The sequence below is a fragment of the Narcine bancroftii genome, chromosome 4, assembly GCF_036971445.1.
Source record: "Narcine bancroftii isolate sNarBan1 chromosome 4, sNarBan1.hap1, whole genome shotgun sequence".
NCBI lineage: Eukaryota > Metazoa > Chordata > Chondrichthyes > Torpediniformes > Narcinidae > Narcine > Narcine bancroftii.
This window is the reverse complement of record NC_091472.1, coordinates 189885613-189913523: the sequence shown is the minus strand read 5'-3', so window position 1 is coordinate 189913523 and position 27911 is coordinate 189885613. Positions and strand designations below refer to the sequence as shown.

The 27911-nt window shown below is 39.3% G+C and overlaps 1 protein-coding gene across 2 annotated transcripts in view; it reads right to left on the bottom strand.

Annotated features, from left to right (window-relative positions):
• Positions 1-483: 483 nt before the first annotated feature.
• ift81 (intraflagellar transport 81 homolog) overlaps positions 484-27911 on the bottom strand; it is a 93691-nt gene continuing 66263 nt past the window's right edge. Inside the window, exons 14-20 of one of the 2 annotated variants that reach the window (XM_069933318.1) lie at positions 25653-25742; positions 25123-25209; positions 23509-23580; positions 23123-23208; positions 17499-17544; positions 8390-8546; positions 484-669 (exon numbers count right to left, since the gene is read on the bottom strand). In XM_069933318.1, coding sequence (XP_069789419.1) covers positions 503-669; positions 8390-8546; positions 17499-17544; positions 23123-23208; positions 23509-23580; positions 25123-25209; positions 25653-25742 — 705 coding nt within the window. In that variant the 3' untranslated portion in view covers positions 484-502. Of the gene's footprint in view, positions 670-3891; positions 6049-8389; positions 8547-17498; positions 17545-23122; positions 23209-23508; positions 23581-25122; positions 25210-25652; positions 25743-27911 lie in introns of those variants that run through there. The other variant, XM_069933317.1, reaches the window with a different exon arrangement.

The following is a 27911-nucleotide window of genomic DNA, read 5'->3' as shown; positions in this document are numbered from 1 at the left end:
CTGCTGCCGGGAGCCCGAGGTCCACTGCAGCCCCCACCGTGAGCCCAACATTCCCGGTCAGTTCAGCTCCGAAAAGTTTCTGATAAATGAGGATTTCTGATTTATTTTAGATATCCTCATTTATCAGAAATTACATTTTTTTTTTCGGATAACAGGATTTCGGAGAATCCAATTTTGGATCATTGGAGTTGTGCTGTAGTTGCATCACTGTCTGGTATGGAGGTGCCAATGCACAGCCATCATGGGCATCAATCTCCATTCCATTAAGGTCATCTACAATAGGCGGTGTCTTAAGAAAGCAGCCTCTATCCTCAAGGACCCTCACCACACAGGCCACTACCAGGATGGAGGTAACAGGAGCCTGAAGACGAGCATCCTGCAGTATGAGGACAATTTCTACCCCTCTGTCATTAATATCTGAATGAAGAATGAAACACAGACACTACCTCACTCTCTCTTTTTTCACTAATTTATTTATTTTAAAATGAACCGTAAATTTTTTTCACCCGAAAAACTGCCACAAAACGAGTAACAAATTTTGTGACCTATTCATGACAAATTCTGATTCAAACTGCAAATTCAACATTGCTGGTGGCTGGCGGGGATCAGGAAAGCAGCTGTCCTGTATTGAGCATGTGTGTATGGATATCCCATTTCCTTTTAAAGTCCCTACAATGTACAATAGTAAAAAAAAATTATTTTAATTCACCTAGTTAGGTCATTTCTTAATTTCCATACCTCCAACATTTCTGCCCTCATTAGGAATTCTGACTGGATCTCGGGATTGAATTTAATAGCCCCTTCAAATTAACCTGTGGCAGCTGCTTCCAATGCAGAATAGAGGCCAGCTCCTGCTGCCCATTTATGTTTGGCCAGTGTCATTTTAGATGGCTAGTACATGAATGATTATCACTACAAAGCCTTTTTTTTAAATTACAAGATATGACTAGAGGAGTTCCTTAGTTTGATTTTCCTTGCATTACAAGGCCAAAAATTGAGATGCTTGGTCAATGATTACACAATGTTCAATTCCATTTCCAACACCACATAAAATGAAAAAATGCAGCATCATTCAGGTTCTTGTGTGGCAATTAAATTTGGTCTATTTGAGACCCAGGTAATAAATAACATGAGTCCAACACACTGGTTCTCAAACTTTTTCTTTCCATTCACATACCACCTTAAGTAATCCCTGTGCCAGAGGTGCTCTGTGATTAGTATGGGATTGCTTAAGGTGGTATGTGGGTGGAAAGAAAAAAGTTTGAAAACCACAGTCTTAATCTCTTAATCGTACCTCATTGACTCATGTGCATGGTTTCATCGCTCCAAAGGAAATGGGCCAATGACAATTTTTCAGTAACAATTGGGTCTAGAGGAGTGATTCTCAAACTTCCCCCCCCCCCCCTCACATCCCACTTTTAAAACTTTTAAAAAAAATTTCACACTTCGAACCATATCAATCAAAATACATACAAACATTTCCCTCTTAAATTTACAGTGGCATTTTCTCCCCTTTTTTCCCCCCTACCTTCCCTCCCCCCTTCCCACCCCCTCCAAACCCATTAAATGTTCAACATATACAATACAATAAAACCATTAAACAATGTCATCACACAATGAAAAATAAACAAGAAAATTGTGTCATCTACTTTTACACACTGGATCAGGTCATTTTGATTTCTTATTTTATCATTTTAGGGGGTGGAGGTCCGCAGTTGACTCTGTTGTGTTCCATGTACGGTTCCCAAATTTGTTCAAATAATGTGACTTTATTTTTTAAATTATATGTTATATTTTCCAATGGAATACATTTATTCATTTCTATGTACCATTGCTGTACTCTCAGGCTCTCTTCTGATTTCCAAGTTGACATTATACATTTTTTTGCTACAGCTAAGGCTATCGTAATGAATCTTTTTTGCGCTTCATCCAGTTTGAGGCCTAATTCTTTACTTCTTATATTACTTAGAAGAAAGATCTCTGGATTTTTTGGTATGTTGTTTTTTACTCACATACCACCTTAAGTATTCCCAAACTAATTACAGAGCACCTATAGCATAGGGAATGTGTGTGGAAATAAAAAGTTTGAAAACCACTGGACTCTAATCACTCATTGGTAACATTCAATGATCTGTCCCCATTGTCAGGTATCTTGGGGTGTGTGACTTGCTTCCTGGCTCTCTAAAGATGACATTCTTGGAATTTATGTAGTTGCAACATCCCTCAACACCAACTAGGGCAAAGCAACTCCCTTGGATGGCACACCATTAATAAGTACAAGCATTTAGTCTGCACATCACTGGCACCTCTTAGCTACAGTGTAGACCATTAATAAAACTTACTGGGATTACTCTTCAAAAACAGTCCAACAGCACCTTTTTCAATACTTAAGGAAGGTACTTGGCTAAAGACTAATCTGATGCATTCATCAAACAGGATGGCCCATTCACACTTATCTACAGACAAAATAAATGTCCTAAAATATTAAATTAGTAAATAACTTCTGTGATCGAACTATTTTTATTGTTTCCATGTTGTCAAGAATTTTTTTTAAATCAACACAAAGATATCCTATAAATCAATACTTTTAATCACACAAAATAATGCTTCTTTCCTGACTAATATTTAAATATCTGATGAATACATGTAATATCTTGTACAGCTGTCCACGCTTCAGCTAAACAGATTCTCACCCTCTACCCAAGAAGATTTATCTGATGGAGGCCTGTGATTAATAGTGTGCTTCAGGGATCAGCGCTGGGAGCATTGTTTGTTGACTATATCAACGAGGTGGTAAATTGGATCAGCAAGTTTGACACTAAGGTTGGGGATGTTGTGGACCGCGAAGAAGATTTTCATAGCATGCAGAAGAATCTGGATGGACCATCTGGAAAAATGGGCCGGAAAATAGCAGATGGAATTTAATGCAGACAAGTGTAAGGTGTTGCATTTTGGAAGGATAAACATGCACTGTAAATGGCAGGAATAAAGGGATCTGGGAATACAGATACATAATTCCCTGAAATTGATGTCACAGGTAGAAAGCTAAAGGTTCCATTATTGTCATGTTATACTACATTTAGAAAGACAGGGTTGTAAAGAAAGGCTTTTGGCATCTTGGTCTTCATAAATCAAAGTATTGAGTATAGGAGTTGGGATGTTATGGTGAGGTGGTATAAGACATTGGTGAGGCCAAATTTGGAGTATTGTGTGCAGTTCTGGTCGCCCAACTACAGTAAAGATATCAGTAAGATTGAGAGAGTCTAGAGATTTACTAGGATGTTGCTGGGTCTTCAGGAATTGAGTTACAGGGAAAGATTAAACAGGTTAGGACTTTATTCCTTTGAGCATAGAAGAATGAGGGGAGATTTGCTAGAGGTTTACAAAATTATAGACAGAGTAAATGCATGTAGGTTCTTTCCACTTAGATTAGGAAAGATAAATACAAGAGGACATGGCTTTAGGGTGAACATTATGGGGAACTTCACTTAAAAAGTGGGCGGGAGTGTGGAATGAGCTGCTATCTGATGTAAGTGCGGGTTCACTCTTAAGAATAAATTGGATAGATACATGGATGGGAGAGGTCTGGAGGGTTTATAGAATGGGTGCAGGTCAGTGGGACTAGTGGAATGATGTTTCGGCACAGACTAGAAGGGCAAAATGGCCTGTTTTCTGTGCTGTTGTCTTCTATGGTTCTAGAATGGAAGATTTATTAATTGTCAAATAGATCAAGATAAATATCACCAATAATTCGCATAGTGCTCCAGCAACTTTAGGTATTTTTCCAAACAAATTATATTTCTGAAACAAGATAGCCATAAGTCAACATCACTTAAAACATGTTAAAGTAATTCCATTTCAGGTAACGTTCAAAGGAAAGAAGCAAGAATGTGATGGAAACTGCTCCATTTATTGACAAATTGGACCAATAAAATTGGAAAAGTCATGCTACTCATGTTGAAAGAAATCTATGCACTTGACTTAGGTTTTACATACATTTTTTTGGGTATTCAAATTGTTAGATAGTTTTCTTCTGCAGAGGACATATTTATAAAAATGCATATTTTAACATTCATTCTTACGGTTTCAGTTTAGCAACTTACCAACAGCGTTAATTATTGTTACATTAGATGCTGAAAGATAACATTTATATTCTTATAACATCAAAAATAGATAAGTAACAAATCATTTTTATAAGAACCGGGATCATAATCCTAGGTCAGGCAATTCAGAATTTGGAGAAACATTGTTGGTCAGCTCTTATCAATTTTATTTTTCATTTGAAACTGTTTAAAAAGTTTTAAACACCACAGCAAGCGGAGGTGGTGGATGTAATTGTTAGGATATTAGTAACGCTATGAGAAATCGTATGTCATCTTATTTTGAGCACTGAAGCAAGATTAGAAGTTTTCCAATCCTCTCTCTTGTTACTTAATTTATTCTCAAATGTCAAAATTGGTGCCGGAAGAAGGGCTGCCCATTTTGAGATTAATTGTTTAATTTATGAAGGAGAAAAGATATTGGGCTTTCTTTCTCCAGTGATAAAAAAGAACTCTATGAAATTAGCTATATGAAACCAGTATATTCCCTGGAAGGTTTCTTTCCATCTGAAGAATAATTGACAGTGACCAACTGCACTCTCAATACGACACTGAGTCTAAATATTCTCTAAAAGACCGTGATCCCTGCTGATTGATTTATTTTCAGCTGTTAGGAATTTTAAAAGGTTGAGTGAAGAGGCTTTCAGAACAATAAATCTAAAAAGATGCCACCAAAACAGGTTGACAATTAGTGATCGAGGCCTTTGTTTCCTTCCCAATTTTTTCCCCTACATTTGATAAAATGTATCTTTCATTTTCAGTAATGTAGAAACAAAATGGCTCATAAATTTCTGGGGCGGACATCAAAATGCTGCTATTGTATGCATTTTTTAAATGAAGAGTCCTCCAGTCATTCTTATTCAAATCATAAAATCAAGGTAATTGGTTACACTGTAGAATAATGAACATAGCACAATTGCAGCAAGGATTCAGGTGAATCCAATTACACCCCTCAGCTTGTCTTTGTAGATGAGAAGGGCCTTTTCTGCAGAGCATACTTTTATCTCAAGACTAGCAATACATCAGGATTGAAAGGCATCAAAATTTGTCCCCAGCTGGGCGGCAACACTTCAAGAGATATAAAAGTCAAAGCCCCTTGTCAGGAATACCATGAGTGATGAAGAGTTTTACAAAGAGCATTTGCCTGTCATTCAAATTTTTAACCAAATGACATGGACATTTTTCAACAATGATTTGGGATTCTACTTTGTCCCACAGTCTGGAGACACTACGAAGACAATGGGATGAAATCAAAGAATTGGAGCTTCTCGACAATGCCTGATGTACCCAGAGAACATCAATTTACTCTTGACTTCACTACCTGTGGGATTTATTTTCTTCCTAACAAACATGACTTCCCTCCTGCAGTCCATGGATCAGTGCATCATAACCACATTCAAGTAAATATATCTTAGGTGCATCTTCAGACACCTTAGTGTCTGAATGATGAGCCATAACAGTCCATTTAGGACACACATGTCAAACACTGGCCCGCGGGCCAAATTTGGCCCGCGATATAATTATATTTGGCCCACAAGATCATTTCAAAAATGTATTAGAGGTGGCCCGCCCTGCAGCGAGAGCCAATGCTGTTTTTTGGTAATGTCACCCCCACCATCCTCCCCCTTCATTGCACATCCTTCCCCATTGTAACACGAGAAATTGTAACACGAGAAGTCTGTCGATGTCATCAGCCGGCAAGCCGGTTGGAAGGCTCCCCGCACAACCAGTCACTTCTCCCACCTGTCGAGCGGTGCGGCGGATGGGCGAACGCCTGTGATTTCCTGTCGGCGCAACAGACATGGCAGGCTGTGCACGGCCCCCGGGCAGCGCGAGCCCCGCGCAACTGGCACCGGACGGCCCTTCCACAGCGCGAGCGCACTTCTCCCAGTCGCCACGGCCTTCAGCGCTTGCACCCGCGCGGACCCCAGGGACGGCTGGTTCGGCCCTGCACGTGAAGAGAGAGATGGTGGCTGTCCGCAAAGGCTGATCGGCAGCGCGCTGGGCCTGAGTGGGTGGGTAAGCAGGGGTGGGCAGAGGGTGTAGGTGAGGAGTAATTGGCAGGGGAAGTTATGGTGGTGTGAGGGGCAGTTAGAGGGAGGGATGAGTAGAAGGAGGGGTGGATAGGGAAGAGGTAAAAAGGGAGGGGCAGGGCGAGTAGGGGAGGGGTGATTAGAGGGTGAGAGACGGGTAGAGGGAGGAACAGGTTGAGGGGAGAGGCAGTAGAGGGGCGTGTATAGGATGGGGTGGGTAGAGGCAGAGCGAGTGGAGTGAGGGTTGAGTAGAGGTTGGGTAAAGGACTGGTCAGGTAGAGGGATGGTGGGTCGAGGGTGAATAGAGGCCTAGGGCCTGAGGAGTGAGCAGGAAATGCTGAGTCCTGATGCAGGCCAAAATGGACACAGCCTGTGAATGCTGACTACATCTCCACAGGGACCAAATAGGTTTCCCTCAGGTCAAGCAAAGGGTGAACTTGAGCTACCTACTCCTGACCTGTAACATTATCCTCCTAAAGTTATATCCTAAAGTTTAACATTACATATGTTGAAAGAAGAGAAAACATGCAGATGTTGTTGAAAAATTTCAATAAATATTTAGTTCGGCCCTCGACTTAGTCCAAGTTTTTAATTTTGGCCCTCCGTGAATTTGAGTTTGACACCCCTGATTTAGGGCTTCTGGCATCAATGACGATATTAGAGTGTCCTGGGAAAAAAAGCCACAACCGTCTGCATGATTGTTTGGTGGAAGGAATGGCTGGAAATAATTACTTCACTAGTTTTGAGGCAAGTGACACCCAGATATTCAACCACGCAGGACTCAACCACAGTGAAGAGCTGCAGGATTTAGTTTCAGCAACAAGTTGCAGGTAACGAGGGAGCCTCATAGCCAAGTATCTGAGATCTTGCAGGATTTCTCAAAGAATGACTTAGACTGTGAGTGTAGCATTGCCATGAGAATGGCTGTCCTGCATTAATGAAGTTTTGGGAGAGGAAAGCTATGGCAAGGCAGTTGACACTAAATGTCTTCTTCAAGGAGAAAACAGCTTTGCAGAATGAGCCAAAGCTAGCTCCATCCTGAGATCTTTGTGACTAGTTCCTCCTACCTCATCTCCCCCACCAAAAGTCTGAGGAGGGAGGGTACAATCAAATTTAAAGTAGCAGTGATCAAATTAAAAGATCCGAGAAAAGTTACTGGCAGGTGTGGTTATTTTTACTTTTAATAATCTTGCTCTTTTCCACTAAATAATGTTATTAACTGAATGAAATTCAGCAAAGTCTCGCACATGTCTACAGTGAGAAATCTTTGTATATATCACTATGTATACTGTTATGTAACTGACCCAGGACACTTCGCAGAACAAGGTGGTTTCCAGGAATATAAGGTATTGCTGCATACAACTTGAGCCAGCAAGGGATTGACAACTTGGGTTGGGTTGCAATGCAAACTCACTAGAACATTCTATAGCACGTTCCAAGGATATGCAAGAGATATTCTTCTGGTAATTTCAATGGAAGAATTACCAACAAAGCAGGATCTCTTAACGTAATACAGATTTCAGATGAATCATTAATTTAAAAATATTTCCAATATTCAAAAGATATTTTAGAGCATAAAATGTTTGGATTTTAAAAATTGTTTTCATTTGAAGATTTTAAAATTCTCCTTCATTATTTGTCATGGCTAATTTTGACTAATCTACACAATGAATCTTTTAAGTCCATGACATACAAGTTTCCATTGGACAGATTGAATTGTTGGACTGTATTGTTAACTGAATTCAGCACTGAGTTACCATATCCTTTCCACTAACTGAAAAATCTAGGAAATATGTTCCCTTATCTGACTGTTAGTGACACCTTTCTGTAAATTATGGAAAATATTGAACATTCTGCCATGCTCTGGTTGCAGTTCTCTAACTATATTCATGATCACATTTGAAAGGCAAGTTGGTGAGAGCCATGTTGTTCTTTACAGCTGATTGTTAATGCTGCTCTTTGTCAACTGATGAAAGGCATTGTGGAATACAAAACATCTCCTATCATAGGTAAGAGGTTGTTTTGCAAAAAAAACCCAAAAGATTTTGTGTTTTACCTCCATATTCATAATACAATAACTGTTGAATTGTTTAAAATGAAGTTACATTAAAGTTATTAAAATTCATTTCAGGTCAAATAAAATTCTGATTTTCTATCGTAAATTACCAAATACTGAAATCACCAACACCAAAAAACATGATGTAGATGCAGAATGATGTCATTGAATTGATTACAGGATCAATCTGTCCTCCCCACCTTCCTGAATCACCTGACCAACAGAATTCTGGTTTTGCTGCTTTAGAAAACATTGCTTCTTGCATTCCATCAGTTGCTCGAAATCTCGCCACATTTTAACCTGCTTCATGTTGGGGCCGTGGCTCTCCCGCACAGCTTTCTGCTTCTCCCTTAATTTCTATAGATAAACATGAAAAAAAGTTACAGCAAAGATCATTGCAAGCATTCAGAATGAATTGTTAAATTGCAGTATAAAATACAACATGCAGTAATTTTTCTCGAGAAGTTTCTATCCTGAAGGTGAAACTGGAAGGTAAAATGAAACTTCAGTTTAAGCAATATGCAAATTAATTTCAGCGACAAACTTTTTGCCCATTTCAATTGAACAGTGCAGTACACAGTAGAACACATCTTTTAAAGTTCCACGAACAGAGATTGTAGAAATATTAACATTAAAATGAACAGCCATTGAAAATTATTTTGAGTATTTATTAGAAGCAAATTGATAAATAGTTTTAAATAATTTTGCTGTCTAGATCCAGGAGCACCAATTTAAATTGAAAAAGCAGGAGTAGGTTCCCAGAAGGTGATCAACCAAAGGAAGGTTACAGAGGTGGGCCTGATGACTGATTCCTTGCAGCCTTCCAAAGACAACACTAAGCCCTCTTAAATGTTAAACAAAGCAGGTCGAATTATTTGCTGAAATAACAAATGGATTTGAATCTCCATTGAGGACTGCAGAATGTCGGTGTTCAGAAAGATTGGCATGTTCACAAAGTATGCAGATATGACAAGTAACTTGGAAGATAAAAAGGAATAATTTCAAGAGAGATGGAGTACAAAAGTAAAGAAGTCCTCCTCCAACAGGACTTTCATGAATCCATATCTAGAATACCGCATAATTTAGGTCAATTGAAACGAGATGAACTCAGAGCCAGATTGCAGCCACAGAGGGATTTTAAGGATTGCTGTTTGATATGCATCACTGAGACATGGCTGAACAAGAGCCTGCGGGGACCGGACACAGGCGTAAGGGCGAAGGCAGAGGCGTTTGCTTCACATCAATTCATCGTGATGCACAAATGTGATGGTTATGACCTAGTCTTACTTCCCCAACCTGGAACATCTGGCAATCGTGTTGGCCATTCTATATGCCGAGGGAGTTCTTCGCCACCATCCTAGTTGCTGAGTACATTCCACTCAAGGCTAACATCAGGCTGGCACTGGAGGGGCTTCACTGTCATTGCATGAGACTTCAATCAGGTCAACCCTGAAGAAGTCTCTTACAAACTATCACCAACATATTAGATGCACAACCGGAGGAGCCAACATCCCCGACCACTTCTAGACCACACTCAAGAATGCCTATCGAGCTGGCCATACCCAGATTTCAGCAAGTCTGATCACCTGGCTCTACATCTACTGTACATCTCCTACAGAGACTGAGGACAAGAGCACTAGTGGTGAAGACGGTGAAAGGGTGGTTGAGGGAGGCAGAGGAGCACCTGCAGGGCTGCTTTGAATTGGTGGACTGGACCGTATTCAAGGGCTCATCTTCAAACTTGAATGAATATGTCATAGCTTTCATTGACTTCATCAAGACCCACATGAATAAGTGTATGCCCACCTGCACATTCTGTGAGTACCCCAACTAAAAGCAGTGTATGAGTGGAAGGATTTGCAATCTGCTGAGAGTGAGGTTGATGGTGTTTACCAGTGATCTAGACTACAGAAGGCACCTGCTTCATCAGGGTTTCAATCACTCCGGGGCCCAGGAAGAGTAGAATTAACTCATACCCAAGTAAAGAATTGGACCCACTGCAATTTGCCTATTGCCACAATTGCTCCACAGTATATGCAATTTCACTGGCTTTCCACTCCACCTTGGATCATCTAGGCAACAGCAACACATACATCAAGTTGCTTTTCATCAATGACAACTCAGCTTTTAACATTATCCTACCTTCAGTACAGGTCAGCAAGTTCTAAAACCTGGGCCTCTGCACCTCTCTCTACATCTAGATCCTTGACGTCCTCATTGGAAGACCACAGTCAATGCAAATCGGTTACAACGTCTCCTCCTCACTGACAATCAACACAGGTGCACCTCAAGGATGTGTGCTTAGCCCACTGCTTTCCTCTCTCGACACAGAATCACAGACGGCAACGAGAAAGTGTCCAGGACTGAGGTGACTTAGCTAGTAGAGTTGCATCACAACAATAACTTTCCACTCAATGTTAGCAAAACTAAGGAAATGATGGTGGATTTCAGGAAGGAGAAACCAGGAGAATACAAACCAGTCCTCATTGATGGTCAGCATTGGTGAGAGTAAAGAACTAAATTCCTGGGTGTCAACATCTCTGAAGATCTATCATGAAGAAGATTTGCCAGCAGCTATACTTTGTTATGTTTGAGGAGATTTTCATTCAGTTCACAACAATATTTAGTGGAAAAGAGTAAGTTGATATAAAGTAAAAATAACATCTGCCAGTAACTTCTCTCAAATATTGTGCTGTTTTGATTACTGCTACTTTTGATTTGATTGCACATTTGTTCCTCGGACTTTTAGCGTGGGTGATGAATTGAAAGGGGTGGCCAAAAAATGTGGCTTCCACCTCCATGAACTTGACCCTCACCCTCATATTCTCCATTACCTGCTCATCTGCTTTGGTCCCCTTTGCCTCCAGGTGCAACAAAGACAGGGTTTCCCATGTCATCATCTACCATCTCACCAGCCTTTGCATCCAACATATCATCCTCCACCATTTCCACCACCTACTATGTGATCCCACTACCAGAGACATCTTTCCTTCTCCTCCCCTCTTCGCCTTCCACAGGGACTGCTTCCTCCCTGACTCCCTCATCCACTCTTCCCTTCCCACCAATCTCCCCCTTGGTGCCTACCCGTGACCACAGGAGGTGTTCTACTTGCACCAAGGCATCCTCCCTCACCACCATTTGGAGACCAAATAGTCCTTCCAAGCGAAATAACACTTAACTTGTGAACCTGCAGAGGTCATCTACTGCATCCAGTGCTCCAGTTGTGGTGGTCTCCTCATTGGCGAGACTTAATGAAGACTGGATGATCATTTCATTGAGCACCTCTGCTCTGTTTGCCACAATAGTGGGGATCTCCCAGCAGCCACCCATTTCAATTCCCTTCCTCAATCCTTTGCCGACATGTTTGTTCATAGTCTCGAGCACAGCCAGACTGAGACAACCCGCAAATTGGATGAACAACACCTTATATTCCGCCTGGACACCCTTCTACTGGATGGTATTAACATCAACTCCTCTGGTTTCCATTAACCTCCCCCCCCCCACCATCTTTCCTTATATCTCCTTTCCTCTAGCTCTGTCTCTCCCTCTCTCTCTTCCCTTTTCTCTCAATTTCCTTTCCCAGAGCTCTGCTTTCCCCAGTCAATTCTCACTTTTCCTCTCTCCTGTTGTCTCCACATCCACATCCAATTACCACCTTTTGTCTGCTGGTCTGCATTCTTCTACCCATCCATTCTTCCCTTCTCCCCAGCCTTTTTATTCAGACATCCACCTGCTTTTTATTCATACCACAGGCCCGAAACATCAGCTATATATCTTTACCTCCTATATCTTGAACTCCTCCAGTATTTCTGTGTTTTGACTACATTGACAGCATCTGCAGACTTTTGTGTTTCATTTCTTGATATTATTTCTCTTCAAACAGCACTCTAGTTGTACTGTGCTTCACAATGCAGCTGGGGTCAATATAGATGCACTCTTTGATTATGTCAATCTTTCCTAAAGGAGCATGTGTTTATAATGTATTGCTATTGTTACCTCACAGTTACGTGCATTTTAATAAGCATTGCTTGCTATTAAACTCCTATATTCCAACATCTCCTCAGATCTATTTCCATTAAGACAGAGCTCAACAATACATTTTGATCTCATATTGTCCATTTACACAGTCAGAGTATGGACCAGACCTTCCCAGCTACCTTCAAAGGATCATTTTATGGAATGCTAATTCCTAAAGGATACCTGGTACATTGAAATATTTGAGATTTTGTTTCTATATTGCTCCTAGTATTTTGTTTCATTTGAGATTTCAAGAGGCCAATTTAAATAGATTTGTCCCATGGTCCTTTAAAAAAAAAGCTCAACAGAATTTTAAAAATTCATGCTTCCTCTGTATTCTTGATGGTTTTCTTCTTTCTAAAACCAGAGATTGGCAAGAGCACAATTGACATAATTCAATGTACTAATTGCAGTAATCATATCTAATGATACGTTTTGTATACTGTACTTATCATAATTGTTGCTATTAATGCCAAACAGTTTTATCAGTTTCCTTGAACTGCAGTTTAATTCACAGACACTACCAAGTTCATTATATGTTGTATTTATGCCCAATTGGCCTGCCCTGTATTGAAAATGGGTAAATATATCACATATCAATATTCCAGTGTGGAATTAATTAACCTCAGGCTACATGGCAGGTTTTAACTGGTTGAAAGATATTTATGATAGCATTCACTCCTCTATGTATAAGGAGTAAAACATGAAAGTCTGCAGACACCATGATTGATGTAAGAACACAATGCTGGGGTAACTCGGCCGGTCAAACAGTGTACTTTATGTAGCAAAGATAAAGATACATAACCAACATTTCAGGCTTCAGCCCTTCATCAAGGTACACATTTTGTTCATACCTTGATGAAGAGCTCAAGCCTGAAATGTTGACTATGCATCTTTTGCTACATAAAGTAGAGTTTCACCGGCCAAGTTTCTCCAGTTTTTACTACATATAAGCTTACTCATCTATGATTAAACCTCATCCAAAATAACCTTATTTTTCAAGCTGTTATCCAACAGATTGAAACCCACATTTTGTACAATTAGCTCCATAATACTACATTTTTGTGTGGCAACATTTCAGACAATGAATAGTACAAGTGTCATATTAAAGTGGAGTACTTGCCACATTAACTCCCAGTGGGAGATTAAGCATACTGTAACTATTCAGTTGAAGTGTATAGATAAAATACTGTGATCTCCAAAGCAAAGATTGTAGTAATTCCCAGGCTTTACTAATTACATTATTTCAATAGAATTAGTAGTTTTGACAAAACAAAATGTTATAAATTATGTAAATTATCACAAAAGCAGATACACTGCCTAAAAATCCTCTAAAGTAGGTTAAGTCTGTGCATGTATGTATCTAAGGTAGTTCAAGTGCAACTATTACAACACAAAATTTTACATTCATTCCAAAAGAATATTTTCCTGTACTGTCACTTTGAGGAAAATTGATCATGAATATTACTGCATTATCATAAAACAACAAATTGTTCTCTAATATTATGGTGGGAAGGAAATGGCATCCTCATATCCTGCCTTACATGTAACTCAAATGTGTATTAAATGACTGGATAGAGTCATATAGCAGAGAAATTGGCCCTTCAGTCAATGCTGATGTTTTCGCCCATCCACACAAATCCCAGTTGCCACATGTGAATCATGTCCTTTTACATCTCACTATTTTAAATGTCAGTCTAAATGCTTATTAAATGTAACAACTGTATCCAATTCCACCACCTCCTGTAATGGCATGTTTCAGATATCAACCACGTTGGACAACAGAGTTCTTAGAGATTATGTAATTGTGATCAACTTAGAGACATAGCTTACGTGATAAATATCACTTTTTTCTGAAAATATGGAGCCCATATTTACAATATGTTGGTTTGAAGATTTAAACTCAATGGCTCATCCTGGTGGTAATCTTCGGTTTCACGTCGGTTGATTTGAATTTGTATTTTTTCTTCTTTTTAGGGGGTAGAATGGAGAGAAGGGGTGAGGTGGGGGGGGGGGGGTAGTAGGATTATATATATCATTATTAATTGAAATGCATTTGTGGTTTAAAACTTTTAAAATATTCAAAAAAAACTTAGAGACAAATCCTATAGAAAAACACAATGTTGGGGACACTCAGCAGGTCTACACACACCCACCCTTGCAGGCAAAGAGCCCATGATCTTCACAGGGACTTTCTCCAAGTTTAGGGAGCAGGTATCAACCATTAAAAATAGCCAACCTTAACTCCCAAAATATTTAACTTCATTAATCACAATGAGCTGCAGAGTACCCTCCTCAAATCTGGCCACCTAATATCTGGGACTCAAACAAAATTAGAATTTCTTCAGGTTTCCTCCCCTGCAGCTGCAATGAAAAAGTCGCAATTAAAGTCAGAAATCCTTTAATTTGTACAATCAAAATGCGCAAGGTGTTGAAGAAATTTGCATTGGATCATACCACTCAACCGATACTGAAAAAGAATGATGACTAAACCAGCTCTTTGGATGATATTTTGAAGAAGTGCTCTTTACAAAGTTCTTAAGATGCTTTTGAGAAAAATATTTTTTTCTAAGCTAAAGCTGTCAGGGGAAGAATTGTTCTTAGAATAATACAGTGCAAAATGAGGCCATTAGCCCCACTGAACTGAGTTGACATTTTTTTTAATCTTGTGCACTTGTTTTTTATATTTTAAAAATTCTAGAAATTGACTCAAATTTAGCTCTAATATTAGGAAAGACATTTTCTCTTTTCAAGCCATAAGGGCCTTGCACAAAATGACTTGAGGCAGAAGTGTCAAACTCAGAATGTAGAACTATCACTTAAACAGGTCACAGAGAGCTAGTTACCATTGGGGATGTAAAGGATTGTTTTAGGTTAGGGCTAAGGCGCATTGGTAATTGAGTTTTATTTCATGAAGGATTGGGCAATACCCGACTCAATTTCATGGATATAAGTGGGTTCCTTTAAGGCAAAACTTGCGCATTTTCTAGTCTCAATTCATTCTGCATTTAGAAAACAAATGTAACAACTTCATTATTTTGTTCTAATCAAGATAAATATTCTGTGTCCATCCTGAACATTAACTTTCCCAATGAAGGAAAATTACTTTATACTTTTTATTTGATGCAAGGCTCTCTGTTATTTACTGTTGAATCACCTGGAAAGAAAAGCTGCTGATAATGTTCATCAAAGATTGGAAAAATAGGCCATGGCCCAGTTTAAGTAGATTATAAATATTACATCAAATTTAGAAAAACTAGATAAAAGCATGCTTTGACCCAATTCCATTTTCACCTCCAAATTTGCATTTTTTCTTTAAATTCCTTTGGAGTACAAAGCTAATTTATTTCATAAGTATATTGTTCTGGGATTATGTAGCATTGATATGAACAGATGGTCAGCATTCTACTGTCCAATCAAAATGCTTTTGAATGAAGAGATAGAATTAAGCAGGAGATTAACATGTGAACTCCAACTTCTGGCCTGGTTCCTCATGATCAGAAATAATTGATGAATTAGTCAATAGTTTTTCTGCATTGGAACTAGGCAGAACACTCCATTTCCACTTAATAAACTTAAATAATTGGCTCATGCATCAGCTTTGGCTTTTATCATAGCTGACATGTGATGTATGTCAAGAATATCTGGCTAAAATAAGCATATCACATTCTTGCAGGTGAGCTCAGCATTCTTTATATATTTCATGCTTCTACGAGGTACAGGTTACAAAGAAACAAAATGTATTTTTAGTTGTAATAGTAAACTTTGCTTAAGTAGCAAAGCATAAAATAAGGAATGACATATTGCATGCCTGAACATACATTCTTGAGTCCCTGCCCTTTGCTAGATTTTTGAGGATATAAATTGGAAAATTATCTCCAGTCCACCAAGGGCTTTTAAGTTGTCTATTATTTCAAGCTTTCAAGCACAACTTTAAGTAGTTTTAAAACATTTGCTGAGTTACGTTTGTTTATTACACAGATATAGCATCTACTTCTTCGTGCAATGATGTTAGATTTTAAAAGAACTACCGACTTTTCCTCCATTTGATGTCACAACTGAAAATTAGTTTCACCTGTTACCCAGAGCTTTTATGGTAATTTTATCCATAAACTCAGAAATATTGTTCGATAAGATAAATATTTAGTAATAAACTGCTGCTGAACTCTGCAAATATCCAAATGTTTTGCACTTGGAACAGCAAATGATGTTTATCATGCTTCCTGGAAACTCATGGTGGCTCCTGTTCCTCTGTTCTCTTCTGCTCAGCAGGGCTCTGGCTCCCACAATCCCGTTAAACTCATCAAGCCCCAGTTCCTGTACTAAGTTTAAGCTCACTGGGCTGTGGTTCACATATGCTCTTTAAATAGACCAAAGCTCTATTTCTCACTAAACTTACTAGGATTGCTGGAAAATATATTGCATTACTGTGTAATTACAAAATAAAAAGTGATTAAAAAATAAAAGTAAAATCTAAAAAGCTGGAAAGTCAGCTAGTCCAGCACCAAAGTTCCAGCAAGCCTGATTTTCTGCACTGCATTATTTTGACCAAATACTAAGTGTGCAGAGCGTGAAACACACAAGAACTTTAAACATCGAATTACTTTTGAAAATGTTAGGAAATGCGCTGCACTAAAATAATAATAAAATCAAAATAAAAAAGACCAAAATTTTCCATTAAAATTTAGCAAAGATAATTTGGAGATTATCTCCCCTTAAACTACAAAAGTCCTCTCAAATGTATTGTTCACAGTTATGGATTCTTAGCAGACATCTAAATTAAGGAATTCCATTACTCAAGTCCTCAAGTACAGAGCAAAAGTAAAATACACATGAAAGTAAACCTAAGTCTGAGGACCCGAGTACGTGAATCTGTATCAGCAAACCCATTTAGCAATGCTTTCCAAAGCAAACTTTAGTACAACTCAGCATATTTAAATTCTGAAAGATTATACATTAAATGAATTTTAGAATTTATGTTTATAACTCCAAAAATTTACTGCTAGTGTATAATAGTTACAAAGCAACTTGTAATACACTATTGTTGTCAATTACCTGCCGTTTTACTGATACAGTCTATGCTGTCCTTTGGATTCAAAATTGCTGATGTGGCCATTTTTCAAGAGATCACTTACCATTAACAACATCTGCCAAGTTTTTTATCTGGTATAACTCTGCCAGGAATTCTGGACAGCTGGATGAATCTTTCGTTGTCAGCCAGAAATAATGAGTTAGTTTAGTTCATAAAAATTTTCTCCACGCAACATTCGCAACATGGACATAGATACTCACCTTCCCTAAATTTTCTTGCTCAAGGATATTTCGATTGTATTGCTCCCTGAAAGATACAACAGAATAGCAAACGGTTCGTTGTAACACACAATAGAATCAGTAATTTGTTGAGGATTTGAATGTTCCTGATGGCTCTGCAATTATTACTAGTCGTATTGCAGTTTTTTTTCTTGTTTTTATATCAATTTGGATTTGGGTGGCACAGACTCGTGGGCCACAAGGGCCTGTTACTGTGTTGCATCTCCAAATTTAAAAAAAAAGAGTACATTAATTTCAATGTTGCTTGACAGCTCTAACATCAAAATACATCTTAATCCGGGGGAGTCACGCGATGGAGTAGTGGCCGGACGGTGAACTCCAGCCCTCTCCAGAAAAGTCGGGAAAAACAAGAGAAAACACAAAGGCACAGAAATAAAAGTTACAGAAAAGTGAGTATAAAGGTGGAAAGAAGATGGCGACAAAAAAAGAAAAGTCGAAAGCAACGGTAAGAAGAGAGGAAGAGAAGACAAAGGAGGGAAAAGGTGAAGGCCTTACCTGTCCGAAGAGGCCCGCTGCGGAGAGAGAAACCCGCTCCCTCAGGTCGGTAAATAATGGACTACAAAAATGGCTCGCAGAGCCGAACAAAAGTGCGCAACCGCGCATGCGCGAAGTTTCGCGCATTCGCGATGCGAATAAAAAAAAACACACCGACGGGAGGGGGGACCAGCTGGGGAGTCGATCTCCACAGCCGGCAACGACAGCTGCAGAACACCTGCAGCAAGAAGAGACCACAGAAGACAATAGAAACAAGATAGAAGAGGAGGAAAGGGCACCAAAGAAACAACAGATGGTCAACCCAGAGGAAGAAGAAGAGGAAGAGTATGGTGAAATAGAAGAAGAAAAGAGAGGCAAGGTAAAGGATATACTTGCTCTTATTAGAGGATACATGGAATCATTTAAAGAATGGCAAACACAGGAATTTAAGGATTTAAGAAAAAGAATAAACAACACAGAGGAGAAAATAATTAAAATGGAGATGACCTTAACAGAAATGGGAAAAAAAATGGACAAGATGGAAGAGCGGGCAGTAGCAGCAGAAATGGAGGTAGAAGACTTAAAAAAGAAATTGGAGAAATCTAATAAAAAAACTAAAGAGACACAAGAACTACTAGCTCAAAAAATAGATACAATGGAAAACCATAACAGAAGAAATAACATAAAGATAGTGGGCCTTAAGGAAGATGAAGAAGGCAAGAATATGAGGGAGTTTATAAAAGAGTGGATCCCTAAGACCCTAGGATGTCCAGAACTACAGCATGAAATGGAAATAGAAAGGGCACATAGAGTATTGGCCTCTAAACCACAACCACAACAAAAACCAAGATCTATTGTAGTAAAATTCCTAAGATATACTACAAGAGAAAAGGTACTGGAGAAGACAATGGAAAAAGTAAGAGAGGGCAACAAACCACTGGAGTATAAAGGGCAAAAAATCTTCATTTATCCAGATATAAGTTTTGAACTCCTAAAGAAGAGAAAAGAGTTCAATACAGCAAAGGCGATTTTATGGAAGAAAGGGTATAAATTTATACTAAAGCATCCAGCGGTATTGAAAATATTTATTCCAGGACAACAAAACAGACTATTCGCGGATCCAGAAGAAGCACGAAAATTTGCAGAACAATTACAAAAATAGACTGAGGGAGGAAGACGGGTAATGAGAGTTAAAATGATCACGACTGATATGTATGTGGGTAAAGACAAAAATAGACTGAGGGATGAAGACGGGTAATGAGAGTAAAAATGATCACGATTGAGATGTATGCAGGTAAAGAGGTATAAGAGTGAATAGAGACAATGAGCATACATGAATGTATCTGTACTTAGAGGAAAATATGGATAGTATAGACAAGAATTAATAAGGGAAGGTAATGGAATAGAGAGAATAAGGAGGGAATTAAAAGAGGGACCTTTGTGACATATGAAAAGTGAAATCTTTTCTGGGGGAGGCGGGGTGGGGGGAAATAGCGGTCACTGCAAAATCAGTTGACGCTTGCGAGTGGATTCGCAAATCCAAATGGAGAGGGGAGATGTGGTTGTCCGACAAGGGATAAAGGACAACTCAGGAGGTGAAGGGGAGATTGGGGATAAATAAGATAGAAATAGGAGAATAAGGAAAATGTTAGATGTTGTAGGAATGTTGTCTTATAAAGAGTTGAAAATAAGAAAACAGAAATGGAAAAGGAGGAAAGGTAATGATGGAAAAACGGAAAGAGAAGATAAACAAAATATAAAAGGGCTACGCTGAACTATATGTCTTTAAATATTAATGGAATACATAACCAAATTAAAAGGAAGAAACTACCAAATTTAAATGAATAAATGTATTCCATTAGAAAAAATAACATATTGGTTAAGAAATAACATTGAAATATTCGAACAAGTATAGGAGCCTTACATTAAATACAATAGCGAAAACCTACCGGGGACAAACATTACCTAAGTTGATGGAAGGAGAAGGAAAGAAAAGAATGGACTCAGTAGAATTTCTGGTGTAATTTGGTTGAATGACAACATTGTCTGACTGGCTTAATGCAACCTAGATTGTATACCTAAAATGGATGAGAGGGGGGGGTGGGGGGGTGGTTTGGGAGGAAAGGGGGGGGGGGAGAAAAAGTCACTGTATATGTGTGAAAAGAAATAGTGTATATCATGGCTAATGTGATTTATGGTGTGAAAAATAAAAAAATTTAAAAAAAAAAAAAAAAAAAAACATCTTAATCCCTCCAACTGGTTACGTGCAAGATGTAAAACACCTCCTACTCTTTGAAATGGTGAAAAGCAGATTTATTGTTTTGGAGGTTGAAATATTTTTGAAAGATATTCTATGGGAAATAATATTTTTATGAACTGGTAATAATCTGCATTCTTAATGAAGATAGATTTGTTGTTCAGCGCAGTTATAGCATCACAACTAGAAACCTTCTGCACGACTCAATGAATATGTATAATTTCACTACAATCTATCTTTTTACATTATTCTTGACCTAGGAGAACCTCAAAGGGAATTCAAGGAGAGAAATAAAGCAGGAAGTGGAAGTTAGAAAAGTAGGAAACAAAATAAAAATAAAGGCAAAATATAAATGGGGTCAAAAGTGGCAAAATTAAAGATATTCTATTTAAATGCTCATCTTTTTTTCTTTCTTTCTTTGGCTTGGCTTCGCGGACGAAGATTTATGGAGGGGGTAAAAGTCCACGTCAGCTGCAGGCTCGTTTGTGGCTGACAAGTCTGATGCGGGACAGGCAGACACGGTTGCAGCGGCTGCAGGGGAAAATTGGTGGGTTGGGGTTGGGTTTTTCCTCCTTTGCCTTTTGTCAGTGAGGTGGGCTCTGCGGTATTTGTAAAAAGGTACAGATAGAAATAAATGGCTATGATTAAATGTCATCTTGGAAACCCAGCTGTAGGGTGACCAAAGTCTGGACCATAATGTTGAAGGATATTCAAGATTTAAAAAGGACAATTCAAGCACGGTAGTGGATGTTACTTACTTGGATTTTCAAAAGGTCTTTGACAAGGTGTCGCACATGAGACTACTAAACAAGATAAGAGCCAATGGTATTACAGGAAAGGGACTAGCATGGATAGAAAATGGCTGACTGGCAGAAGGCAAAGACTGGGAATAAAAGGGGCCTATTCTGGCTGGCTGCTGGTGTCTAGTGGTGTTCTGCAGTGAGTCAGTGTTGGGTCCATTACTTTTCGTGATATATGTAAATGATTTAGTTGATGGAATTAATAACTTTGTGGCCTAGTTTGCAAAGGATATGGTACTCTGGTACCATCTGCACTCTGGTAGAAGGAATAAAGGAGGAAACTATTTTCTCAAAGGGAATAAAATTCTGAAAGTGAATGTTCAAATGGACTTGAGAGTCCTAGTGCAGGAGTCCCTAAAGGTTAACCTGCAGGTTGAGTTGGTAGTAAGGAAAGACAAACACAATGTTAGCATTCATTTCGAGATTATGAGAATAAAAAGGCAAGGATGTAATGCTGAGGATATTCAAGGTGTTGGTCATACCATATTTGGAGTATTGTGAGCATTTTTGGAGTCCATAATCCAAGGAAGGAGGTGCTGGAATTGGAGAGGGTCCAGAAGAGGTTTATGAGACTGATCCCAGAGACGACAGGGTTAATGTATTAGAAGCGATGATGGCGCTGGGCCTGTATTCACTGGAGTTTAGAAGGATTAGGGGTATCTCATTGAAACTACTGAATATTGAAAAGGATGGATAGGGTGGGTGAGGAGCAGATGTTTCCAGAAGTGGAAGGGTCCACGACCAGAGGGCACAACCTCAGAATTAAAGGATGTCCCTTTAGGGGGAGAGATAAGGAGAATTTGTTTTTCAGCCAGTGGGTTGAAAATCTGTGGAATTTGTTGCCACAGATGGCTAGGGAGGCCAGATCATTGGGTATACTTAAAGCAAAGGTTGACAGGTTCTTGATTAGGAATGCAGGGAAAGGAGAATGGGGTTGAGAGAAAAAATATACCAACCATGATTTGAATGGTGAACAGACTCGATGGACCAAATGACTTAGTTCTACTTCCATTATACAGTGTAATTTCCATAACTAAAGGAAAATGGTCTGTAACTTGTTAATGAATTGAAAAGTCAAAATGTAAATACAGGTCTGCGCCACTTAACATCCGATCGGGCAACATCCGACTGTATATATGTCCGACGTTATAATGGAATTCAGTCAGAAATCCCGATCGGAGAACATGACAATGGGATGTGGCAGACATAACCAGAACTGAAGAAGAGGCAAGGGAAAAGGAAACAGCAGAAGGATAACAGGTGCAGAAGAGGTTCACTGTTAAGGGGTTAGCCTAATTCTTTGCAGACCTTAACAGCTTGCTGAAGACTGCTGAAGAGATGGACCCAAACACAGAACGTTTTTCACTGATAGAAAGGAATACTCATGTAGTGTTTGCTGCATATAGAGAAATTTAAGGTAAAGGTTCCATTATTGTCACGTAATGCTACATTTAGAATGTAACATTCATGAAATTCTTTAACTTTGTCTACCGTAAGGAAGACAGAGAGTCACCACTTTGTCAAGTGCCCCTCACAGAAATGAGGCCCCAGCGAAGAATGAGCTGATGACTCCTGGTTTACAAGCCCAGTGCTCTAACCACTGAGCTATCGGAGCTTCTTTATGAAGTAAAGTAAAAGCAAACTAGGCGAACAACACTGAATATATTCCAGAAGAAGCCAACACCTCCCCAAGAAGAACCTCAGCCAGGTCCTTCAGGTATTACAGAGTGACAGTTCATCAATGGAGGTTATTTGACCTGAAACTCTTCCAGTGGCACACTGTGATGTGGATGAATCGGATTCTCTTTGTTAAATTGTGTGTGATATAGACTAATAAAGTATTTTCATTAAAGTTTAAAAAGTGAAAATAAATTAAACGTTTAATTTATTGTAAGTTCAGTATCCCAAATAGTTTTGCTAAGTATATACAGTAATATGGTATTCACATAATGTCTACGCTGCATAACGCCCAGTTTCACAGAACGTATCGTGGTCGTTAAGCAATGAATACCTGTATGTACATAAAATGTAAATAGTTAAACCTGAAAACTTACCTTATAGCTTTTCTTCTTTCTTGCAGATCTGCAGATACATACAGTTTCATTTCATCAGCTGCACGCTGTATTTGCCTTTCAATAATCTGTCCAACAGAAAACAACTTGTAATTGCTAACAATAGATATATTGAGAGATATAGCATGGTATAGGCACTTCTGGCCCATGATCCCATATTGTCCAATTACACCCATGTGACCAATAATTAACTACTAATCCAATACGTCTTTGGGACACGAGAGGAAATTGGAGTACCAGTAGAAAAAGGGGGGAACATACAACCTCTTTACAGACAGCATTGGATTCAAACCCAGGTCGCTGGCACTGAAGATAATTCTTTTCCAAAGCTACTAAAAGCAATATTAAATTACAAGAATGTTTTGTACCCTTCTCAAGCAGTTGGTATAATGGTATCTCGTTTCCTCCTGTCCACATTCTTCTCTGAGTCCTTGGACTTCCTAAAACAATTCATATTTAAGAATCACTTTATTTGCAAGAAATGTAATCACAAGCTTTATTTGAAATCCTATAAACAATAAAAATTATACAAGTATAGTTTTGGATATACCTGTACCTTCATCATTAAGGTAATACACCCTAAAAATATTTTTAATTTACATAACGTAGGTCCTAACCAAAATGATTTATTTTAGAAATGCAGAGATCATTTTTTTCAAGACATCTTAAAAATTGCCAATTATGGGCATTGTGCAGGGAGGTGGGACTAGAGAGGGGTGTTTGGTTCAGTGCGGACTAGAAGGGCCTAATGGCCTGTTTCCGTGCTGTAATTGTTATGTTATGTTAAATTTCATTAGCAGATCCCTTGAGAGCCATTTCATTGTTATTTTAAAACTTTCATCTTTTTTTAAAAAGTATCTTTTCGAGAGCAAATCTTGTGATGGTGCTTTCTGTTCAAAGGCTGCCATTGTGCTGTACTAACAATTGTGCTGATACTTCTCAGGAAATTCTTGGATTAAAAAAAGTGCAATTGAAATTACAGTACCAAAATTCTTCAACATACTATGAACTGATTAATTCTATCAGAAGGCAAGAACTGTTAACAGATATGTACTAAAGCTTGACTGTTGTTTCAGTAAACCAGATTCCAGTTTGAGGAAATGCAGATAGATCAATGCAAAAAGATTTAATGGTAGAATTCATAGTTCACCATCCTTTCACTGGAAGGAAACTACAAGTATGACTTAAAACAAGAATTTATAATCACACCCTTTCAAGTTCTCCCAAAGCACTTAACAATCAACAAGTTCCTTTTGTGGTGTAGGAAACTCAACAGCCCATTTGTGCAAAGCAAACTTCCATTAACAACTGCAAACCAAGGATCAGTTAATGTAATGTACAAAAGTGCTGGAGAAACTCTTATGTTCCTGAGAAATTTCTCCAGCACTTTTGTGTATTGCCCTACAATCACAGCATCTGCAGACTTCCCTGGCAAGTACATACAGAATTTGTCAGAATGCTGCGATGATATCATTGTGTTTCCTCAAATAACAGATTTTGGATTTTTAAATCCACTTCCCACAGTCAGGAAAGCTGTTGACATTCTAATACAGTGTCATCTATATTTTTGTGTTTAAGCCACAGAAGAGAAATCCTAATCCATAATTGTCAAATCAAACAATGAGAAAATAAAAAAATTAGGTTGTGATATTTTAATCTATTGTATCTATGTAACAACTAAATTATTTGGACAAGTTCTATGATCATTTACGTGTTTTTTAAAAATAGCATTAAATCATACAAATGTTCAATTTCTGCATGCAATGAGTTAGCAAAAATCAGCCAGATTTCTAGAGCAAGAGTCCTTCTTCAAGTCAGAGGAAAAAAAATTGATCAAATCTGGGTACTTCTGCATTCCAATGCTAATGAGAACAAAGACTATTTTCAGAAAACCATGACATTTTTGCTTTAAAAAAAACCCAAGTTTAGTCTGAAGTATCTGGAGGAGCTATTGCACATGTTGAATAGTGTATGACCTTTACCTGTTCAAGCTTAGATCGATTGCTTTCCAAGCCTGCTGCACAGCTGTCATAGAGTGCTTTTTTTTCTTCATACTCTTGAGTTAGTTCCTAATGTGAAAGGGCAGTCATGTAAATGAAACTGTAAACTAGCAGCATGCGACACTCAAACAATGTGTGTCCTTGTCAATCACAAGTCAAGACCTTGTAATTCTGAAATAAATTTACACATCCAAGCTCATATAAACCAAACAGGTGGCTTCACACCCAGAGTGAAATTGCAATTGTACATAAGAAAGTATAGCAGTCAGCCTGCTGTTCGATAAACAATCTGTTTGGCAAAGGGCAATTATTTTCCAAATAACATGTATTTTCATATACTTTCTTAAATATTAATAGCTATCTACTGTGTGATGCATACTGCAAATTGTCTGCCAACTGACACAAGAGAAGTTGCTGCATCGATTTAATGTTTTGATTTTGCAGGCAACTGGCCAACAGTAGGAATATATTTCAATTGTACTCACTTTTTTTCTTTAAAGTCCACCACTCACCTGGCACTTCTGTCGCAATGGCCGTAGTTCTTTGATGACTGGAGCCAATGCAGACTTCTTTTCAGCAATAAGAGTATTAAGTTTCTTTATCTGGAGAAATGTTAGCACAAAAAATACAAGTCTCTGCATTACTTATCATAGTATTTTTCCATTTAATCCAGGTATCTTGTATGCTACAAACTGAACAATTTCCATTCAAAATTAACATTTACAAACTGACATTTCTCCAATGTTAATAATTTTAACAGCTTTTTGTCCGTAAAATTTTCAGCCCAAAAGCATATTTTATAATGGAATCCAAAAAGTGAAAACAAAATAACAGCCAAGTAGCATGCAGTTGTAAATATGGACAAGTCCAAGCTCATTTGACTGACTTTATTGAGGAATGAATATGTAATTAAGAGAACGACATAGCTAGATGGCACCTTCATCTTTCACCCGAATCTCTATCCTGAATCCAGAGGCGTAGTCAGGTTCTAGCGTTTGGGGGAGTGAGCACATAAAAAAGGCACCACGACCACTGTTCCCTCAAAGCTGTGTCCAAGTGCACGTGCTCACACGGTTTGCAACCAGCGCACAAAGGAAATTAATGTGTGCACTGATACACTCTTATCAATGACTCCAAAGCCATAGAGTGAGGAACAATTGGCTTTATTACACTTTAGACTTGTAGCTGGCCCGATTCCAAGTGCTTGACTGAGGACAGGGAGGGGGAGCTCAACCTTTTAGTCCAGGGTCCTCCTTCTCAATGGAGGAATGCCATGTCTTAGGACTGTGAAAGGTCTGGGAAAAACATGCAACTGGCCTGCCTGCCTGCCTGGTTAAGAGTAGCGGCCAGGGCGAAGTCAGAGGCATCGCTTTCTACCTGGAATGGGATGGATTCGTCCACGGCATGTATCGTGAGTGAAGACTGCCCCGACTTCTGCTGATAAGACGAAGGTTGTGGATCTTACTTGGGGAGGGGGGTGGGGGGACGGCTTTATCAGCATAGTTGGGCACACATTGGGCGTAATAGGAGAAAAACCCCAGGCACCTTTTTAGCGCCTTGAGGTTGGGCAGGATAGAGAGTTCCATAAGGGGATGCATGTGTTTGGGGTTGGGGCAATGACACCACGTGCCATGATGCATCCGAGGAGGGCCAGGCAAATTGAGCTAAACACACTCTTGTCCTCGTTGAAGGTCAAATTGAGGGACTTGGCAGTGTGAAGGAATTTGGCAGGGTTCACATCGTGGTCCTGTTGGTCAGGCCCACAGATGGTGACATTGTCTAGGTAGGGGAACGTGGCCATCAGATTGTGCTTGCCCACAATCCTTTTCTCTCTGAAATACGGAGACACCGTTGGTGACTCCGAAGGATGCCCTGAGGAAGTCATAGAGCCTGCCATCTGCTTTGAATGCGGTATACTGGCAGTCTCCTGGGCGAAGGGGAAGTTGGTGGTACACCGACTTTAGATCAATGGTGGAGATCACCCTATACTGGGAGAAATTATTGACCATATCAGCAATCCAGGGAAGTGGGTATGCATCCATCTGTGTGAAGCTGTTGATTGTTTGGCTGTAGTCAATCACCATACAGGATTTACTTCCGCCCTTGATCACCAAAACTTGGGCTCTCCACAGGCTGGAGCTGTGCGCTGTGAAACCCCTCCGGCACAAGTTGCTGCACCTCGAAGTTTATGAATGCCCTGTCCTCAGCGGTGTAGCATCTGCTCTTAGTGGCTATGGACTTACAGTCCAGGGTCAGGTTCTCAAACAATGATGGTGGGGGTATGTGGAAGGTAGAGAGACTGCAGGTGGGGCTGGCTGCTGGGGGGGGGGGGAGGGGTCTGTGAGCTGGGGGTTGTATAATGATGGATGGTTGGGGCCCCCCCAAACGTCATCGTGACACTCCTGAACTGGCTCTGGAAGGATCAGTGCACAGAGTTGAAGCATTAAGAGTAAATGGAAATTGTCATAATGTTAACCCCTCACCGTTAATGATGCAATTCAATACCCATGGATCTTGGCAGATTAGTCTTTTACAGCCATTGATATCGTGCTACTCTTTGGTCTGATGAGGAGAAAGAGTTTGTGAGCGGTGTCTGGGTGGATGAAGCTTCAGTGCTTCCTCTGTCAAACAGGCAATTAGTTTGCTTCCCATTTACCTCAATCTCCATCATCGAGTGGGTGATCGGGTGAGGGCTGCCTTGATCTAAGATGATGGATACCAGTATTGGGTCACTGTTGCTGTCGGAGGGGGACCCAGTTCGGCATGATGGT